This window comes from Elephantulus edwardii, unplaced genomic scaffold, assembly GCF_000299155.1.
Source record: "Elephantulus edwardii isolate Elephantulus edwardi_28Jun2011 unplaced genomic scaffold, EleEdw1.0 scaffold00101, whole genome shotgun sequence".
NCBI lineage: Eukaryota > Metazoa > Chordata > Mammalia > Macroscelidea > Macroscelididae > Elephantulus > Elephantulus edwardii.
The window spans coordinates 2,859,639-2,880,041 of NW_006399851.1; the positions used below are offsets into that span (position 1 = coordinate 2,859,639).

Consider the following 20,403-nt stretch of genomic DNA (forward strand, 5'->3'; position numbering starts at 1 on the left):
GTGTCAGAGGCAGTGCGGTTGGCACAGGATAGAGCAGGGTTTAGCGCTGTTGTGCATAGGGTCGCTATGAGTCGCAAATGACTCGATGGCACATAACAACAACAACAATAACAGGAACTTTGTAAGTAAACTTTTATAAAATAGTAATAATAAAAAAGCCTTTGACAAAATCCAACACTCCTTCCTGATTAAAACTCTCAACAACATAGCAATAGAGGGGAATTTATACAACGTAGGAAAATTTATATTCACAAAACCAAGAGCTAATACTATCTTCAAAGGAGAAAGACTAAAAACAAATTCTTGCAAACAGGGTCCAGTCTCATTATAACAACTTCTGTTCGATATTGTATTGGAAGTTCTAGCTGGATTAAAAAGCAAGAGAAAGGAAATAAGAGGCATTCAAATTGGCAAAGGCTATGAAACTATTTCTATGTGAAGATGATATGACCATGTATGTACCCAGAAAACCTCAAAGACCCAGCAACAATAACAATAAAAATATAATCCTGTTATATCCAGTAGCCTACTTTAAATAACAACGTGACAAGGCATAAGATCAACATGCAAAAATCAGTTGTATTTCTCTACAACACAATAAACAAAGAATGGAAAAGGAATATAGGAAGGCATAATCATTTATAATAGCCGACCAACCACAAGAATGCATACTTATGAATAAACCTAACTAGAGACATAAAAAACTTTATAAGGAAAATTACAAAATACTACTATAAGAAACAGTAAGAGATCTAACAAAATTAAAAAAATCCCTGTTCATACACAAAAATCCTAAAGATTGTAAAAATGACAATCCTACCCCAAAAAAATCTATAGGCTTAACACAATCATACCACAGATACCAAATTCATTTTTTAAGGACATAGGAAATATAATTTTCAGGTTCATTTGGAAAGAAAAGAGACCCAAAACTACTCTGAAAACAAAAAGAAAGTAGGAAGCATCTCACTCCTTGATCTCAAAACCTACTACACAGCCATGATAATCAAAAGAGCATGATACTAGTACAAAGACAGAAATATACATCAATGGAATAGAATCAACTATCCAGAAATCAACCCATCAAACTACAGTCAAATGCTTTTTGACTAGGTAACAATATCTATTAAGTGGGAAATGACAGCCTTTTTAATGAATGATGTTGGTAAAACTGGACAAATACTTCTGTAAAACTAAAACAGGATCCACATTTCACATACACAAATGTCAACTCAAGGTAAGTCAGAGAACCAAAGATAAAACTCAAAACCATTAAGATCATAAAAGACAAAATTGGAACAAATTTAGAATCCACAATCCATGGCATAAAGCGGTTTACAAATACAGCCAATAAATGCACAACCTGAAAAGAACGAAATTGATGAATGTGACCTTTGTGAAATCAAATCCCTATGTGCATCCAAAACTTTCTTCCAAAGGGTGAAAAAAAAGTCCATATATTAGAAAAAACATTTGGCAATGCATTTCAGACAAGGGTTGCATAACTTAAGGTACAGAATACTACAGGGCCACCACCACAACAATAATAAAACCCAAACAAACAAACAAAATCATGACAACCCTCCCCAATCACAAAATGGGCAAAGGACATGAAAATACTCTTCACAAATGAAGATGTACAGATGGCCAAGAAACACATGAGAAAATGTCCAAAATCACTAGCAAAGAGAGAGGTGCGAATCAAAACAAAAAACGGTCACCATTTCACTGAAGTAGCAGTCGTCAAGTTTAACAACACAGCAAGCAGTAAATGTTGGAGAGGATGTGGTTGTTTCTGCATGGAGTCAGAACTTTCCCATAGTTGAACTTCCAGTAGGTTTTAAGGGTGAGTTAAATGCAGGGGAGAGAGATTTCCCGTCCTTCTCTTGAGAAGCTGGTGGAGTCTAACCCTACGCCTTCGGTATTAGAGCACAGCTCTTGCCACTAGGTCACCAGAGCTGCATGGAGAGGATGTAGAGAGATTGGAATACTAATGCACTGCTGGTGGAAATATAAAATCATGCAACCGCAATGAAAGACAGTTTTGTTTGAAATTTCCCTGAAAACTGAACATAGAAATGCTGTATGACCCAGATTTTCCACTGAAAGGACTATATCCCAAGGAAATCAGAAGTGAGAAATGAATGAAGCTATGTAAACCCATGTTTATAGCAGCGTTATTCACAATAGTAAGAAAACAGAGACTGCCCAAATATCCATAAACAAATGAATGGATTCAGAAATTGTGGTATGTATACAATGGAATACTATGCAGTACTAAGGAACACTGATTTTTGAAAAATATTACACAAGATGGGAGAGTCTAGAGAGCATTATGCTGAGTGAAATGACTCAGTCACATCAGTACAAATACTCCACAAACCACTATTGCTAAAATAGAAGGATAGCTGAGCAATGTTCCAAATGGGAAGGAAAAGAGTAGAAAGCGGACTAGATGAAGGGGAAAGGAAAAAGTCACTGAAACAGTGGATGTTGTTGGGTAGAAATGCCGTGAAAGAATTTAAATAATGGAGTGATAGATAATAGGCATATATCAATAGTAATTACTTATATGAAATAGAATAGGCATTAATTAGTGTATAAAATAATGTATATGAAAAACTGTATAAGAGTATATGTAATATATGATGTATATGAATAATTGTGTACAGACAATCCAAAATTAAAAACAAAATCTTCAACAAGATTTTACTGGCATGTGATATTAATTATATTGCTTGATAATTTCCACATTCGGTTGTTCTTTTTTTTTAATGAATAGAAATATTTATCTTCGCCTATTAGTTGGCCATGTAACTGCCTTTCAAATTTCTTAATATAAACTGTAGAGCATGTCCAGGTCTGTATATGTTTGACAAAATGCCTCATTTGGTATTCCAGCAAGTCCTGGGACTTTAATTTTTGCCAATGTCTTGAGTGAAGCTTAAACTTACTCCTTCATTATCTTGATGCTAGATCATATGCCACTTGCTGAAATGTTTCTGTGTTTACATAGAATGTTTCTACATTTCTATTCATCTATTTCTGGACATATTGTGTGTGAAGGGTTTTAATCTATTTATTTGCAATCTATATTCTTGCAATTACTTGTTTGTATCAGAGAGCTGGGCAATGAATAAGGATGATAGAAGAAGAATTGATGCCTTTCAGTTGTAATGCTGGAGTAGAATGTTGAACATACCACGGACTGCCAAGAGAAGAAACAGATCTGTCCTGGAGACAAGGATTTTTAAGCTCTGCCTCACATACTTTGTGCATATGGCCAAGAGAGACCAGTTCTTAGAGAAGGACTTCATGCTTGGAAAGGCGGAAGGATAGTGCAGGAGAGGAAGACTCCAGATGAGATGGCCTGACACAGTAATAGAGGTAACAGAGAGAAGTCATTCAGAGATAGAGAGATTGGCTCAGGACAGGTCAGAGCTATTGTACATACAGTCACTGTGAGTAGCAAGAGGCTTGATAACACATAACTTAAATAGCAATATATGTTCTAATGCAAATTTCAGAATCTCATATGACATCTATTTGGTCTTTTTTTGTTTCTCTCTTGTCATTGTAATAGTCTTTTGATTTTCTTCACAGATGAAATCCTTGAAGGTACCTCACACCTTGTCTTCAGTAATAAGTGTTAAATGCCTCAAATCTTTCTTGAAATAGTTCTTAAATTCAGGTGGGAAAAACTCAAGGTCATATTTTAATTCTCATGAACTTGGTTTCAATTCTGTAAACTTCAATTTAAACTTGCATAAGAATAATTAATTGATTATCTGTTCCATCGTCAAAAACAAACCTTGTTTTGACTGCTGATATTGAGCTTATACAGTGATGATTTCTGTACAGATGTAGTCACTCTGATTCCTCTGCAGTCCATCACATGAGGTCTATGTGTATATTTATTGCCTATGTGCTTAATTTTCTAATGTTGAAACAACAAAAGGAAATGGATTTAAAGAACAGAAAAGTATTACTTAAAAAAATACAGAATTTATGCTAAAAGTAAGCACAAAATTAAGAAATTGATAGCAATGATGATTGTACAATATGTTGTTGTTATGTGCCGTTGAGTCGTTTGCAACTCATAGCGACCCTATGTACAACAGCCCTAAACCCTGATCTATCTTGTGCCAATTGCACTGCCTCTGAGACACCCATCCCGATTACCCTAGTCACTGAATCAATCCACCTCATAGAGGGTCTTCCCCTCCTGTGCCATCCCTCCACCCTACCAAGCATGATGTCCCTCTCCAAGGACGTGTCCTCCTTACAACATATCCAAAGTAAGTCAGACAAAGCCCCAGAATCATTGTCTCCAAAGAGTAGCCTGGTTTAATCCTCTCCAGGATGAATCTGTTTGTTTTCTTGGCAGTCCAGGGTACATTCAGTACTCTTCTCCAGCACCACAGCTCAAAGGCATCAATTCTCCCTCTATCTTCCCTAGTCATTGTCCAACTCTCTGATGCATAACAAGTGATCGCAAAGACCATGGCCTGTATCAGGCACACCTTAGTCTCCAGAGACATACTGTTGTTCTTGAGTACTTTAGAGAGGTCCCTAACAGCAGACTTTCCCATTGCAATACGTTTTTTATTTCCTGGCTGCTGGTGCCAAGAGTGCTGACTGTGGAGCCGAGCAAACTGAAGCTGTGAACAATCTCAGTCTCTTCACCATCCATCCTGATGCTACCAATTGGTCCAGTGGTGAGAATCTTTGTCTTCTTGACATTGAGCTTCAATCCATACTGAAGGCTGCAGTCCTTGACCCTCTGCAGCAAGTGCATGAGATCCTGCTCAGTTTCAGCAAGCTGGGTTGTATCATCTGCATAATGCAGATTGCTAATAGATCTTCAACCAATCCTGACACCACGCTTCTCCTCATAGAGCCCAGCCTCTCGGATAATCTGCTCTGCAAACATGTTGAAAAGATATGGAGATAGGGCACATCCCTGGCATACACCCTTCCCAATTTTGAACCATGCAGTGTTACCCTGCTCTGTTCTGACTACTGCCTCTTGGTCCAAGTACAGGTTTCGCATTAGCATCATTAAATGTTCTGGGATATATGAGACATGAAAATATTATCACAATGTATGATGTGCATGTAAAAATGGTTAAAACGTCAAATGTTTTGTTATATTTATTTCACCATAATAAAAAAATCCATTTTCTTGCAGAATTATCCACATCTAAATTAACAAAAATGATCATTACACCCTTAACAGATTTGCCCTGAGATGTAATTTGTTATAAGGCTGAATCTGGGATTTACTTACATATATTTGAGTTCTCAGATTTCATATATTTTGACTCTCAGATTTCCATCATTTTTGCTTTGTCAATTTCCTCTTATTTTCCCTTTGTCCATACTGAGCATATTGATAACACCTGCATTATTTTATACCTGGGATATTTACATTTTAAATGAAGAAATCAAAGTTTTAAACTGGTAAAATTCTGATTTAGGCTGCTTAAAGCTGGCTTAAAGTTATGCATTTCAAGGACAACAAGTCATGTCATCCTCCAAACCAGACCGATATTATCTCCTAACTTGTCTGACTACAGATGAAACAAATTCCAATATCCAAAGATGAACAGTGATATTACTTAATCCAAAGTACTTTTTAGCACTGATTTTTATAACCTATGTTCAATAGGAATATCTCATAAGTATTTAATATCTTATGTCCAACTTATTTTATAAACACATAAATTAAAATCAACTGATATAATTACTTATAGACTATCAATTACTCGTGTAAATTCAAACTCAAGTTGTAGAAAATGAAAATAAGTTCATATGATCTAAAATACGAGTTTAACTCTATCTCACCTAAATTTCAAAACCAACTAGAGAATAAACACTAATGACCAAGAACTGGATAAGCTGTGTGATGACAGCAAGCATATCATACATGAAGAAAGCAAAAGATCATTAACAAGCCAGGGTACTAAGAAAACACTGAAATGGAAGTCAGAAAAGACTCTGGAAATGTCACTAGAATGTCAAGAGATCAAAGGGAAGAAATGCCAACGTAGCAGATGAAGAGAAAATGTCAAAGAACAGTTCAAGAAGGCAAAATATTATAACAGAATGTGTAGAGACCTGGTGTTAGAAGAAGGGGAAAAAAAAAGACAGGAAGAACTTGCTTGTCATTTCTCAAGAACCAAATAAATTTCAGCCTTAAATTGCCAATAATAAAGGATGTTATGGGCAAAATTTTGACTGATGCAAGAGCAGCAGAAGAAGATGGAAAGAATACATAGAGTTGCAGTACCAAAAAGAATTTACTGACACGGGGCCATTTCAGGAAGTAGCATATGATTGAGAACCAATGATAATAAAGAAAGACTTAGTTGTACTGAATCATGGATTAAGAAGAAAAAAAAAAGAGTACAAGACTTGATAGAGTATCGATTGACCTCTTCTAGCAAATAGATGCAGCTCTGGATATGTTCACCAGGCTGTGCCATAAAATTTGGAAGACAGCTATTTAATCAAATGATTTGAAAAGATCCTTATTTGTTATCATTCCAAAAATTATTGTCCAACAGAAAGTGGAAATTGTCTAAACATCATTAGTATCACATGCAAGCAAAATCTCACTGAAGATTATGGGGGAAAAAAATGGCTAGAATAGTACATTGACAGTGAACTGCCAGAAATTCCAGTGGGATTTAGCAAAGGCTGTGTCTCTAGGGAATTCACTACTGATGTCAGATAGATCTTGGCTGAAAGCAGAGAATACCTAAAGGATCTCTATCTGTGTTTTATTGATTATGGAGAGGCATTTGACTATGTGGAACACAACAAATGATGGTGAACACAGAGAATGAGGGAGTTGCAGGATGCTCATCTGTGTTTTTGTGAAACTTTACTTAGACCAAGTAGTATCTGAATAGAGCAAGGGAACACTTGCATGGTAAACTCAAGAAATGTAGTTTTTAGGATAGTATCTTTTCTCCATAAATATTCAATCTGTATGATGAAAAAAATCACCCAAGAAGCTGTACTATATAATGTGACATCAGGATTAGAAGAAAACTCATCAAAATCTGCACAATTTTATTGCTGAAAGTAAGAATTACTTTAAATGTTTGCTGCAGAAGTTCAAAGACTATAGCCTTCAACATGGATTATATATCAACAGTAAGATAACAAAATTACGCACTACTTTGTAGATAAAGACTGAAATTGTCAAAATTTCATCTAACTTGGATCCACAACCAACCCTTAGTACCAGCAATTAAGAATTCAAAAGATGTGTTTAATTGGAAAAAATCTGCTGCCAAGGACCTCTTCAAAGTGTTAAAGATTAATAACATCATTCTGAAGACTAAGGTCTGAGGATGCCTGATCCAACCCATAATCTTTTCAATTACTTCCTATGTATTTGAAAGTTGGCCAATGACTAAGAATGACAAAAGAAGATTCAATACTTAGAGTTGTGCTTTGGAGAAGAATATTGAATATGCCCATGAATTACAAAACAAAACAAAACAAAAAACCACACACACAAAAACCAACAACCCAAATATGTCTTGGGAAAAGTTCAATTAGGGTGATTCTTAGCTGTAAGGATGGTGAAACTTTTCTTCACTTACTTTGGGCATGTTCTTAGGAGGGATTATTCCTTGGAAAAATGAATCATGCTTGGAAAGGTAGGGGGTCAATATAAGAAAGGAAGATCTTCAACAACATGAACTGACACAGTGACTGTAATAATGGGCTGAAATATATCAGATCTCTTAAGAATGACACGGGATAGGGCACAGTTGAGATCCATTGTTCATAGGCTCTATGAATGCATAGACGACTCAAGTGCAAATAATAACTACACACACACACACACACGTATTGTATGTATAACATTCACATATCATATACAGGTGTGCAAGACACTATAAATGATACTTAGTTATTGGATGATGGTAGTATCTCAATTTTTTAGCTAAGAATATTAGTCTAATTACAGTAAATCAAGTTAGGTATGAATAAGGAAGCTCAAGCTTATATAAGACCTGCTTTTTGGAGGAATGTTGTTGTTGTTGTTGAATGCCTTTGAGTCAAGCACTACTTACTCATAGTGACCCTATGAACAAAAGGCCCAGAGCCCCTCTACAACTATTGGAATGGTATGTGATCAGTGGAGTTGGTCCAACAAAGCATAATCTCTAAGTTTTAAAAACTACAAATATAGTTTAATAAGGGTTAGTTTCTGAGGTGATAAGTATGAAGTTCTTTGCTGCTTAACTAATGGCTAATGTGAAGTTAAGATGTAGATGTCATCTAAGCAACATAACAGCACAAGTTTCATGTTTGTCATTGACAGAAATGCTAATCATGTCCCTAAATTATGCACTTAGTCAATACTCCTTAACACTCCACCTCCTTTCCTTGGTTGAGCTCTAGCGTTTAGTCATTTTGTAGAGAGTATGTCTGTTCACATACATGTTTGATATTGTCATTGGGTGCCATCGAGTTGACTGTAACTCATAGTAACACTATGAACAACATATCTGACCTTGCTCTTATCTGTTCCACTCTCACAATCTCTCATATGCTCAAGCCCACTGTTACAATCATTGTTTCAATCCATTTTGTGGATTATCATCCCCTGTTTCATTGACCCTCTTTCATCTTTCCCTGGGTGATGTTTTTTCCAAGGGTCGGTACCTCTTGACAATAAACACAAAGTATGTGAGATTAATTTTCACTGTCTTTGATCCTAGTGATTACCCTGGTTGTACTCTTATAGTAATTTATCCTCTTTTCACTCCAGCTATTTCTTGAGCTTAACAACACATATCTCAAATTTCTCTTGAATATCTCAACTTGGATTTAATATACCGGTTGCCTTCATATAAATTCCCACTCAAGTAAACCACATTTTTCAGAGTATAACAATGCTGAATTTTTTTAGTGGCTAATTTTTTAGAAAAAGGTACCCAGCTCTTTCTTCTGAGGTACCTTAGGGAAACTGAAATCTCCAACCCTCCAACTAGCAGCCAATTACATTTACACCATCCAATTCCGATTGACATTTTCAATAAACAGATACAACCATGGTGTACTCACAAATCTATGCCAAGAAATTTGGAAGACAGCTACCAGGTCATCTGACTGGAGGAGGTCCATAATTCTTTCCATTCTCAAAAATAGATGATCCAGCAGAACATAGAAATTACAGAACAATGTAATTAATATCAATTGCAAGAAAAATCTTGCTGAAAATTATTTGAAAATGACTAGAATAGTGCATCAATAGGAAATTACCAGAAACTCAAGCAGGATTCAGAAGAGGCTGTGGCATGAGGCATTTCATTGCTGATGTCAGGTAGATTTTTATTAAAATCATAGAATAACCAAAAAATGTTTACTTATATTTCATTAACTATACAATGACATTTAACTATGTGGATCAGAAAAAAGTATGGATTTAAAAAGCATAAGTAATATTGTGAAGAATGGAAATCCTAGCATACATGTGCTCACATAAAACCTATACATAGGCTAAGAAGATCAAAACAACAAATCAAATGCAATAATGCTTACCCATGATGGGCAGTGTTGGCTGGAGCTCCCCGATTAAAACAAGCTTGGAAGCAGGAGTGGCATCCACTCCTGAAATGGCTTGTCTCTGGAAACCCTATGAACGTGGGGAAATGAAGAAAGTTATATAAGTGTTCAGGTCTTTTGTTGATAGGGTCGCTATGAGTTGCCTATGACTTGACAGCACTTAAGAACAACGACAACAGCATAGAGAGAGATCGCTTGGCCCAGTGGACAGGAAGTTATTCTACCTAGCCAAAGGTGGGCAACTTTAATCAAGTTTACCCTCAGACCTGTTCTTAATTGCTTTTGGTCCAACATTCTTCTAGGTCGTATAGCCCTGGTCTGTCCACTTGCTGTACAGAAAAGTAACTGGTGGTTTTTATGAAGCTGAGCACTATGACACTGATGTGTCAAATGTGATAATGGTTACCTATAGTGGACAGTGTTTGGTGGAGCACTCTGATTAAAACAAGCTTCGAAGCAGGAGTGGCATCCACTTCCAAAATAGCTTGCCTCCAGAAACCCTATGAACCTGGATAAAGGATGAAAGCTATGCAAGTGTTCAGGTTTTTCATTCATAGGGTCACTATGAGTTGCCTATGACTCAATGGCAGTCAAGAATAACAACAGATTAAGAAGCAGTTGTCCAAACAGAAGAAGGGGGCACTGCATAGTATAATATCAGGAAAGATGTGCTAGGCTTGTATATTTTCTCCACACCTATTTAATCTGTATTCTGAGAAAATTCTTCTAGAAGCTGGACTATATGAAGAGGAATGTGGTGTCAGGACTAGAGGAAGATTCACCAACAGCCTATCTTATGCAACGAACAAATCTTGCTTGCTGAACATGAAGAATACAAGAAACAATTGCTATAGAAGATAAAAAAAACTACAACCCTAAATATAGATTGCAGCTCAACATAAAAAAACAAAACAAAACAACCAAAAGTCCTTCCTTCTGGACCAGTAATCTATATCATGGTTGGTGGAGAAAAGATTGAAGTTATCATTGATTTAATTTTACTTGAATACACAATCAACACCTATCATAACAGGAGTAAATAAATCAAAAGATGTGTTGCATCTGCTGATGTGAAAATTTGTTGTCAAGGACTTTAGAAAATGCTAAAGAACATGTCCGTTTACAGATGAATATGTGCTTGATTCAAGTCATGGTCTTCTCAATTACTTTCTACACATCTGAAAGTTGAACAATTAATAAGATAATAAAAGAAAAACTAATGTTTCTGAATTGCTGTGACTGAGAAGTGCACTGAATATTCCATGGACTTCAAAAGAACAAAGTAATCAGTCTTGGAGGAAGTGAAACAAGGGCATTTCTTAGAGACATGTGAAACTTAGTCTCACTTACTTTGAGCACATTGTCAGGAAGAGCAAGTTCTTGCAAAAAGACATCATGAAGAGAAAAGTGGCAAGGCAGAGAAAGGAAGGAAGGAAAAGCTTTCCAAGTTGAATTAACACAGTGACTCTAAAAATCAGCTGGAATGTATCAAAGGATGGCACAGCAAAGGACAAGGTTCAGATCTGTTGTTCATAGGGTCACTATTAGTTGTTGACTCAATCGTATCCAACAACTATAGGATTTTCAAACTCAATAGCAGCAAAATCAAACTTTTGGGTGTTTTTTCTATAACGATATTCCTCCCTCTTAACTTCAATTGTGCATTGTGTACTAGCTGACATCAACCTCTACTTGTATTTAAAGCTTATAAGTCATCTTTTACATTCCATGACATCTATTTCCAAGTAATTAGTATGAGTCGGCCATATATATTATTACACTTTAATAAATAAATACTGTCTTCTCCTGTCTTACAATCTCTGTCCCTCATCTCTTACCCTGTTTTTACATGTTATCATTTAGACGTTTTCTAAATGATATATCTAGACACACCCTCATAAAATTCCTTTCTAATTTATCAGAGATCTAATTAAATAAGAAGTCTAAATAAGTCCTTCTGTTCTTTACGTTTTCTCAATGGAAACATAATATAAACAACTAGGACAAAAAGACAGTGGGGAAAAAAATTGATGGAAAATAATCATCAGCCCAGAATTTTATATATGAGTAAAGGATCTATGAAACAAAAAGGAAAATATGTGTTTTCCTGGTAGATATTGGCTGAGTGAGTATAAAATTAGCATTTACACCTTCTAATGAGTTACTAAAAGATTTGTTTCAGCATGAGGAAAACTGGAATAGCAGAAAATTCTACTATATAAAAAATATAAGAAGGCACAGCAATTGATCAAATGTATTAGTAAATAAATTTCCTATTGAGGGTATAAAAGAAAAACTTAAATTTTATGTTTTATAAACATGTGAAACTAAAAAGGATAGAGAAGTATCTAACAGGTTGTTTGAGAAAATACATCTTCTGAAAAATTAGAAAAGAATACTGAAAGAATTTAGATCATTAAAGATTAATATGTAGATAGAAAACAAAATATAAGTAAAATAATTAACAATAACATCTGTGGATTATAAATAGCAGAGTTGTTGTTACGTGCCATCGAATTGCCTGAAACTCATAGCGACTCTGTGCACAACATCTCTGAGGTCCGCCCTGTCCTGAGCCAGTCCCACTGATTCTGACACACCTACCCCCTTTGCCTCAGTTACTGTATAAATCCATCTCACCCAGGGTAATCCTCTAAATAAATAAATACTATAGATAAAACAAAATAGAGACAAGTATTTGTAAATAAGAAAATTCAGAAAAGGTATTTTTAAAAACAAAGCAGTAAAATGACAAATATAAAATAAGTTGTCAATAAAAATGAATAGCGTAATGATGATATTTCTTTTAAAAACAAAGATTTATCTGTTAAAAGACGCATGTTGCTTATTTGTATGATTGTAAAATCCATACTTAGGCTGTTGAGACATACCCCAAAATGCTTGCCAGGCAAATCTAAAGTTTCTTAAATAAAGTATAGAAAATCATACATTGAAATTGCAATTTTTAAAAAGTTCAGATAAATATAGCATGAATATTAGAAAGAAATAGAATGTAAATTCAAACAGTTATTAAGAGAGATCTTATAACATGATTGCAATAAATTTAATATGTTGGGCCAACAAAGTCATTCATGCTTTAGAGGTAAATTGATGTAACTACTTAGAATGACAACATGTTACTATTCTGTAAGTCTACAAAATATAAAAGGAATAATAAATAAAATCTATTATGCAAGGAAATTCTATATGGCAATAAATAAATAAATTGGAAATTAGATCTGTATGGGTGTGATAAAGATTAAAAACCTAGAAGAGATTAAATTAAATATTGCTTATTATTTCATGCACATGTAGAAAAAAATATATAAAAATGTATGGAACTGATAAATATAGGATTTAGGAGAGCTGGTAACAGAGTCAGGGAAGTTCACAGAAGGCTTTCATTACGCATAAAATATTATTTCTTCTGTAAAGCAGCTATGACAAAGTAATAAGCAATGGTGATGCTGAATACGAGTAACTAGTATATGTTATTATTTTCTGTGCAAAAGTCCTGGTGGTTCAGTATGTGAAGTGTTCCACTGCCACCCACTCCCTGGCAGAAAGATGACGTATTCTGCTTTGTAAAGACTTATAGCCTTATAAATCCTATGGGGAGATTTCACTGTCTTAAAAGGTCACCAAGAGCTTCAACGATTTAGACCCTCCCAGAAGAGCTGTGGTTGAGCATTAACATTACTGGTAAGTATATTCATTTTCTCCTGGACACAGAGCCTACTAATTGGTCCTAAAAGCCTTCTGAGATCCTAATTCTTCTTACTATGTCTTAGTTGTTGGAATGCACGGAAAACCTCATAAGTAGTTCCTTACCTTTCCTCTACCTAGCATTCGAACTTCCGAGTTGCAAAACAACCCAGTGGTAGATGGAATTTCCTCCAGGACTTAAGAACCATAAATGACATAGCTGAGCCTCTACATCTTGTGGTTCCTAACCTCTACACTATAATAGACAAAGTGCTAGTCTATAGGCCTTTTATTAAAAGAACCACCTTCCCTCTGTAACTTGATTTGTGCCACTACTAGAAGCTGTACTCGGAATACTATTGCTTGTTAATTTTTGGCTCATGTACTTTTACCTTGTTAGTTAAATTTGTATCTTCTAGGCTGCAACACTTCCATGACACAAATTCAAGGACATGAACATGTACGGCTAAGCACAATTGATAACAGTGAATCTAAATTCCCAATCTCCATAATAGTCTATGTTTCCTACTGTCAAAGGGGCCCTTTAGAGTAGTGAGAGAAGATCTTCACCCTGAAACCTACAGCATCCCTTTTCAGCAGGAAGTAGCTAAGAGAATACCCCATCCCCTTTTCCTTATGAATCAGGCTGAAGTCTTTCTCAGGGAGGAGAGATAGGGAATGGCAAAGGACACACTGACAAAGGAGATTAATCAGAACTGGCTTCGACAAGCACTGTGGCAACTGGACAATTAAAACAGACATTTGGCGGGGGAAGAAGGACGGGGGGAGGAGGGTAGAGAAAACAGTGCAACAATGAATGAATGAAACCCCAAAATCTTTGTAAATGTTCACTAAAACGAATAAAATTTAATAATATTTTTTTAAAAAAAAGATCACCAAGAGTAGGAGAAAATCCAATAATAATGTGTTTTATTTTTTTAACATTTTACAATATTTAAACTCTTATTTCAAATCTAAAGTTCTTTATTCAGTGCCTGGTACATTCAAAATATGTTGTTGTGTTGGTGTTATGTGCCATCGAGTCACTTGTGAATCATAAGGACCCTCTGTAAAAAAGCCATAAACTCTGCTCTGTCAAGTGCCAGTCACACTGTCTCAGATACATCCATCCCAATTACCCCAGTCACTAAACCCATCCACCTCCCAGAGGGCCTTCCCCTTCTGCATTGTCCCTCCACCCTACCAAACATGATGTCCCTCTCAAAGGACTGGTCCCTCCTTACAACATGTCTAAAGTATGTTAGACGAAGCCTCAGAATCTTTGCCTCCAGGAAGCTTCCTGGTTTAACCCTTTCCAGGATGAGTCTGTTTGTGTTCCTAGCAGTCCATGGTACCCTCAATACTCTTCTCCAGCACCACAGCTCAAAGACATCAATTCTCCTTCTATCCTCCTTAGTCAATTTCCAACTCTCTGATGCATAACAAATGATAGCAAAGACCATGGTCTGTGTCGTATGCACCTTAGTCTCCAGAGAGACACCATTGCTCTTCAGTACTTTGGAGAGATCTCTAACAGCAGCCTTTCCCATCACAACATGTTTTTTAATTTCCTGGCTCCTGGTGCCGAGAGGGTTGATTGTGGAGCCAAGCAAACTAAAGCTGTGAACAATATCAATCTCCTCAACATCCATCCTGATGCTACCAATTGGTCCAGTTGTGAGAATCTTTGTCTTCTTGACATTGAGCCTCAATCCATATTGAAGGCTGCAGTCCTTGACCCTGTGCAGCAAGCGCTTCAGGTCCTCCTCAGTTTCAGCAAGCAGGGTTGTGTCATCTGCATAACGCAGATTTCTGATAGATCTTCCTCCAATCCTTATGCCACAATTCTCCTCATAGAGCCCAGCCTCCCGGATGATCTCTTCTGCATGCAGGTTGAAAAGGTATGGAGACAGGACACATCCCCGGCGTACGCCCTTCCCAATATTGAACCATGCAGTGTTTCCTTGCTCTGTTCTGACGACTGCCTCTTGGTCCAAGTATAAGTTTCTCATTAGCACGATCAAGTGTTCTGGGATTCCCATTCTCAGAGTCAGCCACAGTGCAATACAGAAATTATTTTTTCTCTTTTTATAGTAATTATAAATATAATACTCTAGTGTAATACTATACTGATAATAAATGAGTATATATAACTAGTAGCCTGGTGCTAAGAAGTTGAGGGTCAACCAAAAGGCAAATGGTTTGAACACATTAGCTGATCTGCTGGTGAAAAATGGCCCATTTCCTCCCTTGAGATTTCCAGCCTCTAATAATCCACTGGAGAGTCAGCCAAGAATCAGTTGTTACTCAAGGACACATAATACCAACACTGTTGCAACTACTACTATTCCTACTCCATTCACTATAACTATTGCTATTCGCACTAGTAATTAATAAAAATCTTCCTTGTTAAAGAAGCTTGGGGGTGGACTTTTAGGTAAAGAAAATAATTTTGCTATAAAAGAGTTGATTGTCTCTAATATATCTCCTCTATAAAGTTGTAATTTTTATACATTGAATATTTCAAAGAGTTTTATTCACTCTTTGAAAAATAAATAACCTAAAAAATAAATAAACCGTGTTTTTGAGAAACTTCTGAGAATATTTTCTGCTTCATAGACATTTTTTCACTTACCACTTTCTCACACAAGAAAGATTAATATCTAGAATAAAACTAAAAATCAATTGTATTCATAAAGACTGAAAAAATCTTTATAACTATAGTCAAAGAAAAAGAAATATCTGTATTTCAGTGTAATAATGTTATACTCAGTCATGTAATAGATAACATGAAATGAAAACCAATATTCTTATCAATGATTACATTGTTGGTATTGTTAGGTATTGTCTTGAGTAAGACTGATAGCAGCCCTGTGAACAACAGATCTGAACTCTACCCTACCCTGTTCCATCTTCAAAATCTGGTATACTTGAACCCATTGCTGCTGTCACCATGACAATTCATTTCATTGTAGTCTTCCTCTCTTTTTCTGACCCTTCACCTTTCAAATATATTTTTCCAAGAAATAGCCTCCCCTAGCAAAATGCTCAAAGTATGTAAGAAGCTTCACCATTCACCAAGGAGCAGTCTGATTGTACCTTTTTCAGAACATATCTGTTTGTTCCTTTGGTAGTCCATGGAATATTCGGTGTTCTTCTCCAACACCACAGTTCAAAGGGATCAGATCTTCTGTTATCCGTAATCATTGTCCAGCCCTCAGATATATATCAAGTGATTAAAAAGACCATGGCCTAATCAGGTGCTCCTTAGTCTTCAAACTGACATCATTGCTCTTCAGTAATAACAAGGTCCCTGGACAGCATATGCTCTTCCCAATGCATTATGCCTCATGACTCCCCGACTACTACTGTAATTACTTTAGAAAGTGTAATAAAGTGAATTATCAAAGAAAGAAAAATGTGTCTTACCTAGTTTTATCGGGAGTCACTGAGTGATGTAAGTAGTTAGCATAGTTGGCTACAAACTAAAAAGCTCAAGTTTATACCCACTCAAACTTTCTCTGGAAGAAAGCCGGCATCTACTAATGAAAGATCACAATTGGAAGTCCTACGGAGTACAGTTCTATTCGGACATGCCTGGGGTCATCACAAATAGGATTTAATTTGTTGGCAACCAGCAACACAGTTTTACATAAAATAGCACAGTTCAAAATAATAATAACAGAAAACATGGAAAACAAAGTCAATTAACCCTGGACAAGTGTGCAAAGGATCTACCTTGGTCATCCATTGATGCAGAAATATTCTTTGCATCTTTCTCTGAAAGGTCAGCTGTATTTTCCACTTCTGATTCTGCTTTCTCTGCTTTAGTCATGAAACAAACTGGAAACTCAGGGAAATGCTGAATATGACTCTCACGGGAGTTTTGATCATCCAAATGCAAAGGAAATTTAATTACCTGTTAAGAAAGAAGTTTGTTACCTAAGCTTCTGAAAATCTTACAAATGCAGTTGATTTTTATCTAGACCAATAATATAACTTTGAAAACTTATAAGTTAAAATAATTATAAGATAGGCATAAAATAAAAAGTTATAAAGTCCATTAAAGAAAACAAAATTGGGACAATTTGAAGAATTCTAATCTATGGCATAAACAGGCTATCAAAAATAACCCAACATGTATACTGAGTAGAGGATAAACTAGAAGATTGAGACCTCTTAAATGAAATCCTTATGTGTATCAAAAAATTCTCCAAAGATATAAAAAACCATCCTACAGACTGGGATAAAATATTTAGTAATGCCAAGTCTTACAAGGCACTCATCTCTAAAATTTCTAGAAAACTTCAACACCTCAATAATAATTAACAACCTAATTACAAAATGGACAGAAGACATGGAAACATAGTCACTAGCAAAGACATGAAAATGCTCAAGATCATTAGGGTTTTTTTTTTTAAATGAATTCATTTTCACTGTCACAGAGTGAGAATCAACTCATTATGACCATCTACTCGGTTTCTGAGGGGTTTTATAAGATGCATGGAAAGAAGAAGTTCATCTTTCTCCCAAGGAATCACTGAGACAGAAATCAAAACAACAGTGAGACATCATCTCACCTTAGCAACAAGTGCAAAGCTCAATAGGACTGTAGACAAAATTGTTGGGGAGGGTGTCAAGAGATTGTAACTCTCTTGCTTTCACTGGTATTATAAAATGATGCAATCACTATGTAATGCAGTCTAGTGCTTCCTTAGAAGACTGAAAATGGAAATAGCATTTGATCCAGCAGTTCCCATACCAGGTATATATCCTAAGGAAAGAAGAACTTTGATGAGCACCAATGTTTACTGCAACATTATTGACAGTAACAAAGAGATGGAAACAACCTAAGGATCTGTTCTCATACAAATGGTTATAGCAATGGTAACATTCACACAATGGAGTTGTCTTAGACAAGAGGAGAAAACAAGTCAAGGAGGGAATGAGCAAGGAGCATTTCTCTGAAAGGGCCAGAGCGAGTAAAAACAGCACAGCCCTTCACTACACCAGAGCAGAAAGTAGATCTGGAGCCCATAGACATGCCCCATGATGCCTATAAAACCCCACCAACAAGAAGGAGGTGTTTCTTAAACTTAAATTTGTACTAACAATAGGGTTTCTTCCCTAAGGTAGAAAGTTGAAGAGTGAAAGAGGTAAAGAATATCACAGTATCACTCAAAATAAATCCAGGTTTTAGCATAACAGTTCCAAGGCACAACTCCTCAATAAGTCCAAGCTCCAGTTTCAATTCAGCAAGCAGCTTTTCTTTCCATCAATCAAAGGAAAGAACAGAAAACTTCAGCTGTGACTAGTACAAAGACAAGAAGCCTCAGGTCACACCTTGCTACAATTTCTTCATAGCAATACAAGACTCTCCATCAGCACGGTCTCGCTCTCACCAGGGTCTTGCCACCACAAGTCTTTCTTACCTTAAATCTTCCTGCTCCAAATTTTGCTCCGCAGTATGGAAAGCACTCTCTTACCCACAGGAGATACTGATTTGCAAGACCATGTGTCTGCAGTTCAGGTAGCTGGAGACCAGAGGAAACTAACTAATGGCTAAAAAGCCCCAACTTCTAGGCTAACACCACAGGAGTGGTGTGATGCCTTGACTTTATTGTTTAAAATGGCTTTCAGAGTCATGTTTTTGTTGTTATATGTTATTGAGTCACCTGTGACTCATAGTGATCCTATGTACAATAGCTCTGATCTCTGCACTATCCTAAGCAAGTCTCATTGTCTCTGACACAGGTATCCCCACTACCCCAGTTACTATATCAATCCACCTCATCTAGGGTCTTTTTCTACCGTGCTCTCTCCAGCCTTCCAAATACGATGTCCTTTTCCAAGGACAGGTCCCTCCTGACCACATCCCTAAAGTATGTGAGACAGACCTTCAAAATCCTTGCTTCCAAGGAGCAGCCTGATTTTATCCTCTCCAGGACGGACATGTTAAATCTCTTGATGTTCCCATGGACTTTAATTTTCACAACATGAATGGATGGAAAGTTGAAATAGGCTATGTATAAACTAATCTTGATGGAATTGGTCAGTTTTTTTCACCCTACCAAGTTTAAATTATGCCTGTTTAGCAGCAAATTTAGGAATTTCACCATCAACAATAAGAGGAAACAAAAAGGGCAGTGCACACCCTTCAGGGTCAGAGATTCCTATCCAAGTTAGACCTAATCTGCAAAGAACAGAAGCAGCCTAAATAGAGAACTAGAGACTACCATGAGACTGAGCTGACTCGGAACTATTGTCTCACAGCCCAAAAACCAAGAAAGGGGCTTTGGCCCAAGCTTGCTGGAGAACTGAGAGAGACACCAAAATTGACAAGAGATTGGGAACTTTGTGTGGAGTTGAAGGTCAGATAGTCTGTGAGCAAGTTTGAGGAACTGAGGCATTGTGCCCTCTTACATGTTGTTGTTATGTGCCATTGAGTCACTTGTGACTGAGTTTTTGTTGTTGTTAGGTGCCATCAAGTCATAAACAACTCATAGAGACCCTATGAACAGAAGACCTGAATACTTGTATAACTTCCATCGTTTCTCTATGTTCATATAGATTCTGCAGGCAAGCTATTTTGCAAGTGGAGGCCAATCCTTCTTAGTTGAAACCCACTTTATTCTGTGCCAACTTTACTGTCTCTGACACACCTACCCTCATTGTCAGTCACTGAATCAGTCCATCTCATTGAAGTTCTTCCTCTCTTGAGCTGTCCCTCCACCCTCCCAAGCATGATGTCCCTCTCCAAGGACTGGTCCTTCCTTGCAACATGCCCAAAATATGTCAGACAAAGCCTCAGAATTTTTGCCTCCAAGGAGCTGCCTGGTTTCATCCTCTCTAGGATGAACCTGTTTGTTTTCCTGGCAGTCCATTCAACCCTCTACTCCAGCACCACACCTGAAAGGCTTTCTATCATCCCTAATCATTGTCCAGCTCTCTGACACATAGCAAGCATCTGCAAAGACCAGCATGACCTCAGTCTCCAGACTGATATAATTACTCTTCAGTACTCTGGAAAGGACCCTGACAGCCAACTTTCCCAGTGCAATTTTTGAAATCTCTTGCTTTCTTGGCTGCTGGTACAAAAAGTGT

General features: G+C 36.6%; 1 protein-coding gene across 1 annotated transcript in view; it reads right to left on the reverse strand.

The window, feature by feature from the left end:
* Nucleotides 1-20,403, reverse strand: part of LOC102856623 — a 587,398-nt gene that overhangs the window by 369,243 nt on the left and 197,752 nt on the right. Inside the window, exon 5 of the mRNA XM_006891623.1 lies at nt 17,038-17,142. Coding sequence (XP_006891685.1) covers nt 17,038-17,142 — 105 coding nt within the window. The remainder of the gene's footprint in view (nt 1-17,037; nt 17,143-20,403) is intronic.